Source organism: Solea senegalensis, linkage group LG10 (genome assembly GCF_019176455.1).
Source record: "Solea senegalensis isolate Sse05_10M linkage group LG10, IFAPA_SoseM_1, whole genome shotgun sequence".
Classification (NCBI taxonomy): Eukaryota; Metazoa; Chordata; class Actinopteri; order Pleuronectiformes; family Soleidae; genus Solea; species Solea senegalensis.
The window spans coordinates 17,314,949-17,327,983 of NC_058030.1; the positions used below are offsets into that span (position 1 = coordinate 17,314,949).

At 39.2% G+C, this 13,035-nt stretch overlaps 1 protein-coding gene across 1 annotated transcript; it reads left to right on the forward strand.

Moving 5' to 3' along the window:
- The first annotated feature begins 6,204 nt into the window (after nucleotides 1–6,204).
- th (tyrosine hydroxylase) lies at nucleotides 6,205–13,035 on the forward strand. Its single transcript, XM_044035832.1, has 13 exons — nucleotides 6,205–6,385; nucleotides 6,811–7,014; nucleotides 7,555–7,729; nucleotides 7,839–7,927; nucleotides 8,059–8,126; nucleotides 8,370–8,420; nucleotides 9,269–9,414; nucleotides 9,502–9,637; nucleotides 10,333–10,402; nucleotides 10,489–10,545; nucleotides 11,272–11,367; nucleotides 11,498–11,631; nucleotides 12,229–13,035. Exons 1-13 carry the CDS (start codon nucleotides 6,302–6,304, stop codon nucleotides 12,386–12,388), a joined length of 1,470 nt encoding a protein of 489 aa, XP_043891767.1. The 5' UTR covers nucleotides 6,205–6,301; the 3' UTR covers nucleotides 12,389–13,035.

Genomic DNA, 13,035 nt, shown 5'->3' on the forward strand with positions numbered 1-13,035 from the left:
GTAGAGGAAAATAGATGATAAAGTTGGACACATATGTCCTATTTCATCCAACAGAAGCCTGACTGTAAGTGATGCACCTGTGAACTTCTGACCGCAAAATTTCAAACCTTCTCCCGATTCTCAACACGGTTACTTATGGATGACATTAGGACTGTTTGCCTCTTGTGAACACTGTTTGAATTTATGTATCCCTAAAAAATATCCATTTGAAAACACTGCCTTTTGGTTCTAATGGTGATGTTGTCGTGTCACATACTGGATCTGCACTTACCTACCACTTGACAGGCGTGATGACGACAGTTGACACTGACCAGTGAGCAGCAGTTTCTCAGCCAGTCAACCACCCTCTGGGACACTATGCCAGTGTTGTCAAATTACACAAGAGAGAAAGCGTTGGACAAGCACTCTGTGTGATTAGTCATTCCTCTTGGCAGCTGTATTTTGACACATGCAAAAGCAATCACAGTCATCACCAGTCACAGATGCACAGAGAGAGAAAAGGAGAGGGACTAGAAAAGGGGGAGAGAGAAAAAACAATATCAGGTTGAAAGTAAGTAAAATTATTTATGGATCTTCCCCAGAAAATCTGATCTGCCACAGATCTGCCTCATGCCTGGTTTAAAATCGATCCACATACACACAGGCGATACTGTAAATTTAAACAGTCAATAAACATCTATGATCTTTGTATTGTGTTGTGGCACAATAAATCTTTTCTGCTTTGCTTCTTGTTCCCCAAGTTAAAAACCTGGTTCGGGGATGAACACATTTGAACACATTTGTGTGTTAGATGCTCAACAGATCTGGTGTCTCATTATTTGAGTCTCATCATACCATTTACTGTGACCTGTGACTAGTCACTGCTGAACGGTTTTTGACTCCTGCTTTTGTACTATTTTACTGATGAAAAGATGGAGGAAACGTGTCAGAACAAAGACAAGGAATGTAGATACTTAATCGCATGTAAACACATGTAACAAGGCAGGTGTTACAATATACAAAAAAATGGCTTCACTTACATTGTAGGGGAATGGAAGCTGAGGTACAAGGTAAAGAACAATACAATATGATCTTAATCACAGAAGACAATTTCCAATCCAATTGTATCTATGAAGCACTTTTTAAAATGACATACGCTGTTGGCCCAGGCGCTCTAAGTTAAAATTCGAATTCATAAAAGACAAGAAAAGTAAAGCGAAATAACAAACACACAAACATCATCTCACATCAAAAGTATAAAAAGCTATATTTTCTTCAGTGTTAGCCTTTGTTAATGTAATTATTCTAAAGGGTGTCATACGTGAATATAATGGACATTCAGAGAGAGGTGTGTGCAGGTTGCTTAACGGGAGAGCCACAATGCACACGTAGGCATATGTACGCACGCACACACACACACACATTTTGAGGGTGTTTACCTGACATTATTTCAATTAATATGACATTTATGTTGTGCTTCCTCCTCTCTTCATCAACTGGATGAGTCTCATGACCCTCACAAAGGTGAGCAGCATTGTTCAGCAGTGAGTGATAGAGAAAAGAAATGTGGGGGACGATGAATAATAGCCCAGCTGGTCGTGTTAGCTGCAATTAGCCCATCTGAAGTCCTACAATTATGCAGGGGAAAGCTGACACTAACAAAGCCACTATGCTGCCCCTGAATCAATACATAATTGTAATAATTATCATCCTGTTGTCATTTATGAACACGTCAGACACTTCCAGAACAGAAGATTGAATTGTGTAAACACTGGATGAATGGCAGAGAGATATTGCCTCCTCAAGTGCAACATAAAAGGTGCACGGACTTGATACCTGGTATAAGCAATGATGGGCGTGGGCTCTGGGGTGATGATGAGTCAGCGTAAGTTCATACACACAGAAACAACTTTGCTGCCCCTCAACAGTTGAGTATACACCACAGTGTTGAATGTCATGTCTGCCTGAGTACCCTAAGTAGCCAACAGGTTTTAGAATTGTACTTACTGTACATATCAATTCAATGTAATATAACTAAATTGAAGTACCTTTATGTGTGTTTAACAAAATCAGCACTGACATAACCCTACTGAAAGTCACCAATGACCTCCTCCCCGCCTCCGACTCTTCACCATCCTTCACCTCCTCCAGTGCCGCCTTGGACACCATTGATCACTCTCCTTCTCAGCCGCCTACAGTCATTCCTTGGTATCACCGGTTCAGAACTCACCTGGTTCGCCTCCTACCTCTCCGTTCGTCACCACTACGTCTCTGTCAACAACTGCAAATCCCACAGCACCCCAGTCAAACATGCTGTCCCCCAAGGCTTGATGCTGGGCCCCCCTCCTCTGCATCCTTTGGACACATGACATGCGACGATGACTTACGATGCCGATGACACGCAACTGTACATCTCGTCCAAATCCATCACCCACTATCACAAACTGCCTGACTGACATCAAAATCTGGATGGACAATAACTTCTTGAAATTCAACAGCAACATAACAGAAATGATCATTGTTAGACCCAAAGCTTTCCTACCCTCTGCCCAGGACTTCTCCCTCCTTGTTGATGGTCATAATATCCCTCCCTCCCTCTCTGTGCGTAACATTGGGATCTTAATGGACTCTACCTTACAGGACATCATTCTTCCACTACTGGAACATCCATGCCTTCATAACCTCCAGACTTCACTACTGTAATAGCATTCTAAATGGCCTTCCCTCTACTGACCTCCAAAAACTGCAATACATACAATATTCAGCTAGCTGGTTACTCACCCGCACTTGTTCCAGAGACAACATTACCCCCGTCCTCCAACAGCTCCACTGGGTTCCAGTCCAGTACCGCATTCACAAGAAATTCCTCCTCATCACCTACAAAGCCTTAAATAACCTAACCATGCCCCCCCTTATCTCACTGACCTTCTCCACCGTCATTCCACCACCTGCCATCTCCAACTCCAACCTCCTGACACCCATCACCAGAACCAAGCACCAAACTTGGGGGACCGAGCCTTTGCAGCCGCTGCCCTCTAGAATTCCCTCCCCCAACGCATCAGGAACTGAACTTGAGCCAACCCCAGCCCATTTCATATTATTTATTGGCAAACCTGTCACATTTATACGGATAAATGTAGAGTGTCCATATAACATTGTTATATTCTTACATTGACTGTAAGCTGTGGTGCGCTGACTTCTCTGTTTTCGATATACATGTGAGGAAGTTTGATATTTTCTTATTTCTTTGTAGAATGAGAATACTGGAAGACATCATGTATCCCTGTTTCCACCTCCCCTGTGGTGCATTGACCACATTCATGCTCTTTTCATGAGTAGCCAGGTTTCTTGCCTCTTTCTATTTTGAGCCAGTGGTCACTGAGCCTGTATCTGGTCAGGATCAGCTTCAGCTTCTGTGTTCTGTTTCAGTGGAAAAAGTCTGCTGGTTTATATTATCTGTTTAAAGTTAAGTTGCAAATTGGAAGACTTTGGGATTTCATTTCATTTTTACAATGTTCCAAATATTGTTTGCTTTTACATCTCATCGAATTTGAACTTGTTGAGGTGTCACATCGGTACAGATGGGGGTCTGACTGGCTATGTCTTAGTCAGACATTATTTGATATGTGTACATGTTTTTGTTATGTTTAACAAAACATGGATGAAAGGACATATTTCATCACTGCGAAAACAGAACATGAGACCAACCAATGAATCCACAGTGAACAGTTTGCGTTTGGCATACAAATTACCACGAAACCTACAAAAGTCTAATGCCTCAGACTTTAAAACCCATGCTTAATTTGACCACATTCAAGATCATTTAAGGACTTGACCACAGATGATATCGTTTGAAACTAGAGAAAGCACTGAGAGAGTGCAAAACCTACACCAAGGCTGCTCAGTTTCTCACAGTCTCAATACAATTAAGTGGTGATTTTTATCTGGAACAACACCAAATTCTAATATGTTCTTTCCTTGAACCAAAACCAAACATCTCCAGAAAATGTCATCAACACCCTCCCTTTACTTTTTGAGTTATGCTGCTCACAGCAGACAAATGTGACCAAAAACGATTTTTATACAAATATGGAAAAATAGAAACAGTGTCTAGAATAATTGATTACTTCACTGAACCTTTTAGCTGCTCAGATGTTAGGGTTTGCTGTTTTATGTAACTTTTTTCAAGTAAATGGGCAGAATAGAATTAGATAAAAAAAAAAAGATGGCCTCATAAAATGTCCAAATGCTGCCACCACTGCGTATTCTTTCTGTGACTGCAGATTTAAGGGTATTTAATGACATTATTTAAGTTTGGTTTGAATTTGTAGCTAACAAAAAATCTTCTTCCTGTAGCTTTTTGCCAGTAAATGGACAAAGCGAGTCAGTGGGAGCTGGGAAAAAAACACCTAGGACCTGGATTCAGCAGTTCCACTGGTTTGAGAAGAGCATGCAATGAAGATAAAATGGATTTTTTTTCAAAAAAGACAGCGAACAATGTGGTCAATGTATTACTGATTTTCTCATTATGTATAAAATTACACAGAGAAACAGACAGAAGGTGAATATTGGAATTTCAGTACCTGATCAGAATAAATTCTGTTTTGCACGCGGTCCTGTTCTGCAGATTTTGATCAACTTGCATGTTCTCAATCCAGTTGATTTAACCTGCCTATTTCATTAGGTGGTGGATATATTTCATATTGTATGCCTGAGCCAAGTTTTTCTTGGCACGAGGAAAGTGAAGATCAGGAAACCTTATTTTCTGTATCTCTATAACCAGTAATAGGCTGTGGTCTTGATAAACTGGGCTGACACAGGAAAGTGGATATTTGGAGGGAGGAGAATAGCTGTTAATCTTGATCCTGATCCAGCCTGTAGCTCCAGACCTTAAACAGACAGAAATTTGGTGGGCTGCTGTACGTTCATTAGGTCTCTTGTGGTTTGGAATACAATTGTGTTTATAAGTATTCTTTGTTTCCAGGACACACTTTTCCGGGATCCAGTATCATGTTATTTTAGTCTTTTAGTATTTGTACATTGTTTTTTTTTTTTTTAAACATGTGTCTCTATGAGAATCTAAACTTGCTTTGTTATTATGGCAGAAAGTTATCAAAAGACAACAAACCATACAATTGATAAATTGGCATTTATTGTAAATAAATGCCAATTTTCTGCCCATTGACTAGTCTTTTGTGTAATTTTCAAAGAAAAGATATTCAAATTACTTCAGTGTCCATGCAGAGAATAAAGTAAACTGTGGAAAGGGTGTCTTATCTTACTGTCTGTTTGCTTTATCTTTCTTCATACTTGCTCTGTCATAAAAGAAGGACCTACCGTTGTTTGTGCCCGGGGCTAAATCAGTGCTCTTTAGCATTTTGACCAGGTTGGACAAAGAGTCACACTGGAGCCTATTTGTCTCCTCTGCACTCATGTAAGGTTGCTGCTGTGGCAGCGTGTAGCCAGAGGTCCAAAGATAATCCCTTTACCTCTGCTCGCCTGTGGGCACCATATATCACCCTACAATCATGTGATTGTGGATGATAACCACCCAAGTCCCAAAAGTGGTACATGTTCACTTAACGTGGTTGTTGCTGAGTTAAGAAACAGACGTAGAGGCCCAAACAGGAAAGCAATGTGATGTTCTCTCTGTCCTCACTCTGTGTGTGTGTGTGTGTCCATGATCAAATCTAATTTTGTGAGGATCCGTAGAGATTGGATAGAACTGATAAAGTGACTTAATTTTCCACAGTTGACTTTTCTCAGGTCTAACCTTTATGTAAAGCCCTGCAGCAGTAAAAAGCTTTGATTATTGTGTTACAGTGTGTCCAGCTCTAGAACACCAGTTACTCATGGAAATGTTCATCAACTAAATATGAAATGAAAAAGTAAATAGAAAATATCAGAAACTCCAATGGACAGTAAGAGTTTCCAAATATAGAAAAAAATAATACTGAATTAATGTGGTAATAAAAACTTGTGTTAAATGTGTTGAAAATTTCAACATTAATTGCATTCTGTGATTTAATACAAGCTAGTTCTTTGTGGCTTTGAAAAAAAAAGAGTCGTATACTGTAAAAAAAAGAGGTTTCCAAATTAGGATGCGTGATGTGATAGATCCTCGGCATTGATTGATTGGAACAGGATTAGCGTGTTTGACGTCAGGAAGTGCAAATAAATGACCCCATATAAGAGGGAACCTGCCTGGGTGGGAGAAATAAAGCAGAAAAGGTCTGGGCGCACAGTCACAGCTTGAGAGATCTGCAGAGAGCGCCACTGTCTGTCCCACTCTGACACGCACAGATCGCCCACTAGGCTCAACATGCCACTATCAAGCAGCTCCACATCCTCCGCTAAGGGCATCCGCAGAGCCGCATCCGAGCTGGAGAGGTCTGACTCCATCACGGTAAGAAACATAAACACTAAACACATTAGCCATAGCTGTATAAGAAGATTGAAAGTGTACTTGTCTAAGTATGTCTACATTAAACATACATTATAATTATTAACATCACTTTATGCTGCTGTGTTGATGAGGATGAGGGGACTTTTACGCATCGGCTGTGCCTGATGTGCACAAGTCAAGATCACGCAAAAGCAACTTGAATGAAGTTGAATGCTACGTGTGCATCTATTCAGACTTATATGCCATGCATTTGCCGTGTTTGTTGTATTTATTCAATCATTCATTTAGTGATGTGAAGCAAACACATGAGAGAGATGTGCAAAAAAAGTGACCTTGTCTTGTTCTTAAATCAAAAAAAAAAAAAACATTGACATTCATTTATCTTTTTTTAAAAACACTTATATTATTTTTAATATTTCGAACAGTCAGCCAGATTCCTCGGGAGACGACAAAGCTTGATCGACGACGCGCGCAAGGAGAGGGAGGCTGCAGCTGCAGCGGCGGAGGCTGCAGAGACCACTGAACAGATCGTATTTGAGGAAGATGATGGAAAAGCGCTCCTCAACCTCTTCTTCACGTTAAAGAACTCCAATACACCTGCGCTGTCGCGGACACTGAAAGTTTTCGAGGTATCGCAGAGGATGCGCACGAGGAGTTTTTCCACGATGACTAAAGAATTATTACAAATGTTTTTATTTAACTGGAGAGTTTGGCTTTAAAACCTACTTATATGGGCTTAATTAGTTGTTAATATCACGAATGGGCTTTTATCAGTTTAGACTCTGTATTTCCTCTATAAAGCAAATAATCAGTCATTTCAGGGGAATGTTTTCTATGACTTGTTTTTAACTGATCTGAAAAGAATTAGTATATCATTTCAAATCATGAATAATTCCTTAAAAACATGTTTGAATACAGGACTAAAAAGTATATGTGATTATCGGTTATGACTGGACTGTAAAATCCTGATCACCTCAGGGAGAGAGGATTACTTCATAAACTTTTATTATATTTAATGTGGGAATTTCTGGATTAGAAACACACTTTATCTCTGTTTGTTGCATCAGTGAGCTGTTGCCATAAAACTGAATGCACATATGAAATACATATCTGCGTGCCACCTGTATTATATCCATACATTACCTTTCAGTGTGTTGATTGTATTCCAGACATTTGAAGCAAAGATTCACCATTTGGAGACACGCCCATGCCGAAAGCTCAAGGACAGCCTGGGAGGCCTGGAGTACTTTGTCCGCTGTGAGGTGCACCTTTCAGATGCCAGTACTCTCATCAGCTCCATCAAGAGGAATGCTGAGGATGTTAAAACCACCAAAGAAGTCAAATGTAACACAACTTCTCTGCTTTTACAAAATACATTTCAAGTAACATTGTTTTGCAGATGAAAACCAAAATAACAACCTGAATGGAACGGTTCCCTTCTTTTCTCTGTTAGTTCACTGGTTCCCAAAGAAAATAGCAGATCTGGACAAATGTCATCATCTGGTTACAAAATATGATCCAGACTTGGACCCAGACCATCCTGTAAGTATAAGCTCTACAAGTGGCACACATGAGAAATTCTAGTCATTACTGTCTTTTTGTGGAGTCGTTGTTTGTCTAATGACACATCAAATGTGATCAGATGTTACATACAGTATGTTTGACTTGAACAGGGCTTCACAGATCCCGTCTACAGGAAGAGAAGGCAAATGATTGGTGACATTGCCTTCAGATACAGACAGTGAGATGCAGTTTTTTACCTTAATGCTCACACACACGCACATATGTACATATATATATATATATATATATATATATATATATATATATATATATATATATATATATATATATACACACATATATGTATATGTATATATACATATATACATACATATATATATAGAGAGAGAGAGAGAGAGAGAGCAAACTGAAATGTATGTGTATATATATTGTATATACATTTTATTTTTTTTATCCGCAGTGGGGAGGTGATTCCCAGAGTGGAATACACGGAGGATGAGATTGGCACATGGTAAGTGTCAATTGTTGCTTTATGCTTAATATGGTGTAAATTAGTTAAAGTTTGTTTCTGTCGCACATTTAAAAACAACTTAAGTTTACCTTAAAAAGTAAGAAATAAATGTGAAATAAATATGAATAGATAAACAATAATAATAATGATAATAATAACGATAATATATTTTATTTGTAACACACTTTATATTCTAAAAAAGAATCCCAAAGTGCAACAGAAACAATCAAAAGGAGTTAAAAAATAACAACAACAATCAAGAGTAACAAGAAACGGTAGTAAAAACAAAAAACAATTAGAGATTAGGGTAGGTTTTTAGACCCTATTTAAAGCTGTCAGTTGACAGATAAAAAAAAAAGTACATTTATAATAAGCATAAGAAAATAGGTAAGATGACGCCGTGCCGTTATGACTTAAGTCAATGTGTAAGTAAAAAGTAAAAAATAGATTCTTAGATAAGAAAAGACAATCCTGTATTAGTCCCAAGACAGGAGCATTTGTGATTTATCAACATTTAATCCTCTGTTGCAGTACCAGAATAACATTATGTCCTTTCACCGCCTTGAGTCAGCTTCATCTTAATTCTGAGTCTGTTACATTTAGTTTGTCTTTCATGGATATTTTAGCAAGTTAGTTTCAAATGATGGAGCACCATCAAAGCTGTCACACGGCAGCCTGGACTCATCTAAGCAAACATGAACCAAGTGATTTGACAGGAAGAGCTTCATATACGATCAAAGTACCCTTTCTCATAGTCAGCCCATGCCTTTCCTGCTTCATTGGAAACAAGAAAAAAGATTCTCAAACATTATATCTTAACGTATATGTTACTGTATGTCCCTCATCAGGCGGGAAGTCTACTCAACCCTAAGAGACTTATATTCCACCCATGCCTGTAATGAACACGTCGAGGCCTTCCGCCTACTTGAAAGGCATTGTGGGTACAGTGCGGACAACATCCCCCAACTGGAAGGGGTGTCACGCTTCCTCAAAGGTAAAGATACAATAAGATAACATTAGTAGTGAGCCCCAGGGTTGATCTTTGTCTCTAATCTCCTAAATCACACACACATACACACAGAGCGAACAGGATTCCAGCTGCGTCCAGTGGCAGGTCTGCTCTCAGCCAGAGACTTCCTGGCCAGTTTGGCATTCAGGGTGTTCCAGTGCACTCAGTACATTCGCCACGCCTCCTCTCCTATGCACTCCCCAGAACCGTGAGTATACCTCTGACAGATCCTATTTCTCTCCGTACATAAATCTATTATGAAAACGGTCTTTCATTTAAAAAACGAAAGAAAGAAAGAAATGTAATGAATTGCAGTACATTAAGGTTTGAACTTTAACTACTACCTTATGGTTGCATATCCGTGGCAACCAGTTGAGTTACTCCAGCCAAGTCTGTACTCATTTGATAGTGTTTTCAGGCTGAGGGAATATATCAAAGCTTATTACCACATGAATTCTTGAGTTATGGCCAAAAACATGTTTTGTGAGCTCACTGTGACCTTTGACCACCAAAATATAATCAATTCATCCTTGAGTCCAAGGGATTGTTTGTGCCAAATTTGGAGGAGAAATTCCCTCAAGGCATTTCTGGGATATTGTGTTTACAAGGAAGGACCGGACGGACAACTTGGAAACATGTTGCAGACACAGATTCTTAAAAACAGATGAAAAAAGAACCCCAAAACAGTTCTTTCTTTCTTTCTTTCTTTCCTTGCTTCTTTCCTTGCTTCCTTCCTTGTTTCACAATGGGCACAGAGTTGTTTTTCACTTTTTTTTTTTTTAAACCACTGTTTTGTTATCCAACCACCAGCCACACACTTTGTGATAACTGTCTGTACTTGGTTAAATGCAGATATTTCAGTTTAGGTCACAGCTGAATTTCACTCTTTCTCTTCCTCTACAGTGATTGTGTCCATGAACTCTTGGGACATGTCCCCATGTTGGCCGACCGCACATTTGCTGAGTTTTCACACGTACATACCCATAATGTTTTTCTAGCTTTACAGATTATAGTTCATATGATGAACTTTTACAGTTTGATTTTGTATTTTTTTTGCAGAACCTTGGTCTGGCATCACTTGGAGCTTCAGATGAGGACATTGAAAAACTGTCCACAGTAAGATTCTTGTTTTTTGGTCAATTTTGCAAGGAAATTAAGCAAGAAAAAAACAAAAACGTATGAAACTGATGTGGAATTTGTTTTTACCCACTCTCAGAAAACCCTCCCTTCCACCAGACAAGATATGCTGTAATGCTTGTCCCCTTTTCTGACCCCCACCTCCACTCAATAATCATTTCTGCCAAGGCGATATTGTTTTTCTGTGAGTGGCTTAATTCAAAAAGTTGACAACAGATTTTGATGAGATCTTCTGGCGATGTAGGTAAAAAAAACAATATCAGATTTTGGTGGCGATCCAGACATACAGTAGATCCAGATTCAAGACTTTTTAAAAACAATAAACCTTGGCGGAGGTTTGCACTCCCTGAGTGCTTTTTCTTGTTTATTCAAAATTGAGAATAATGACCGTTCTTTTGATCTCAAGGGCAAATCCATAAAGTATAAGTGGTAGTCCAAAAGAAAGACATCCCAGTGGCTCAGCAAAGAAAATAAAAAAAAAATCCTTTACTAATACGTGGAAATCTCTAAAATTTGTCTTACGTGTGTGATAACTTGTTGCCACTTATACTTCATTCTTTATTCTCTCTTAAAGATCGATAGAAGAGTCATTATTGTGATGTTTGAATTGACTTTTATCCATTGCTTTCTCTTGTTTGCATGAAGCCTATTGTCCACCCCAGTGTTCTTGTTTTTAACTCTCTGCTGTCTGTGTTTCCAAATCAGCTTTACTGGTTCACCATCGAGTATGGTTTATGTAAGCAGAACGGTGAGGTGAAGGTTTACGGCGCGGGGCTTCTTTCCTCTTATGGAGAGCTTGTGGTGCGTTTCCAGCCTTTTTTCTCTGGTCTATGCTTAATGTCGATATAATACTCTGGATAAGAAAATGCAACCTTCACAGTGAAATGTGCTCTCAGTTAATTCTCCATCTTTTCTTTTAAATTCAATCCAGCACTCTCTGTCTGATGAACCAGAGACAAGAGAGTTTGATCCAGAGGCTGCAGCAGTTCAGCCTTATCAGGACCAGACGTACCAGCCTGTCTACTTTGTTTCTGAGAGTTTTTCAGATACAAAGGAGAAATTAAGGTAATTTGATTCAGAAAAACACACGAACAAACAGAGAGACAGACAGAGAAAAGAAGAAAAACAATAAACAGAAAGGGAGAGGGGTTATGTAAGGACAAGGTCAGAGAACAGCCAGCCAACCCCTAAGGCCACAAACTTTTGTAGGTCAGCCATAGCAGCCAGAAGACAGCTGTTACTAATGTAGTGTTTCTTACCAAGGCAAAACGCTGGAGTTTTATTTGGCAAACACATCAAATGTTGCCCTGCAAAACAAGTAGCTTTAGTGAGTTTTTGGACAATATTTGGTCTCTAGTAGAATATAACACATGACATCCCTGATTCTAGATGAGAAAACATCATGGGGATTTTTGTGCAGCCCTCGAATTGTGAATATAAAACATGGATCAGATATACTAGAACACTCTGGCTGATATAACCACAGAAGTTGCGCCTCTGTATAGATCATGCAACAACTGGGGGAACGTCAGGTTTGTAGCAACCAACTGAAATATATACAGTATATCAAAGTGTATGAAGAGCTCAGAAAAGACCTCACCTTTGAGCATTAGGTCACACATCTTTGTTTTCTTGTTCTCTTCCATGATATCTTCCACGCAGGACATATGTGGCTGGTATTAAGCGTCCATTCTCAGTGAGGTTTGATCCCTACACCAGCAGCATTGAGGTCCTGGACAACCCGCTGAAGATCCAGGGAGGCCTGGAAGGAGTGAGGGATGAGCTAAAGATGCTGACAGATGCCCTCAGTGTTTTATCATGATGAAGCCCCGGCGTGTGACGTCCTGCTGTTATTTGCTTCCCCTCTGCTGTGTTCTGCAACGTCCCATGTGTAAACAAGACCAATGTGTTCAATCTCCATGTACTGTTTGTACCTCCAGTGTGATGCTGTCTCTGATGACTTGCTGTGGGTGGCTGGTTGGCCGACAAGGTCGCAAACATTAAAACCTCAACACGGCAAGGGCAAAGTTTCCAAAGATATCTTACGCCTCGCTGGGTGTGGATCTGTTGTGGAATGACTGGGCCACTTGTGCTGTTGAAGCAAATTTGTGTTGTTTTGTCAAAATTTGAACCAAAATCCATGCACAACTGTGATAATGAATGTATTAAAAAAAATGAAACTAAGTATTACTATTTTAAAACAAAGAAAAAATGCATACTATATTCAATTGATATTTGTTTTATTTAGAGGAATAATTATATCACTGCTGTGACAAAGGGTTTATTTTCCATATGTGAAATAGGATCATTGGATGTATGGACTTTATGTAGTTTTGGTCGTGCAGTGTAAATGCATTGTATAAAGAAAAAAACAAACAAAAAAAAACAAACAATGAGACATACTTTCCATGCTATAAAATGCTGCGTAGTAAAAAATAATCTGTCAAATAATAAAGAATCACAAATCAA

Excerpts from the sequence above, each read along its gene's own strand:
- th (XM_044035832.1), top strand. The coding sequence starts at position 6,302 with ATGCCACTATCAAGCAGCTCCACATCCTCCGCTAAGGGCATCCGCAGA. Across the intron at positions 9,638-10,332 it reads CCTATGCACTCCCCAGAACC|TGATTGTGTCCATGAACTCT; the intron begins GTGAGTATACCT and ends CTTCCTCTACAG. Across the intron at positions 11,632-12,228 it reads GATACAAAGGAGAAATTAAG|GACATATGTGGCTGGTATTA; the intron begins GTAATTTGATTC and ends TCTTCCACGCAG.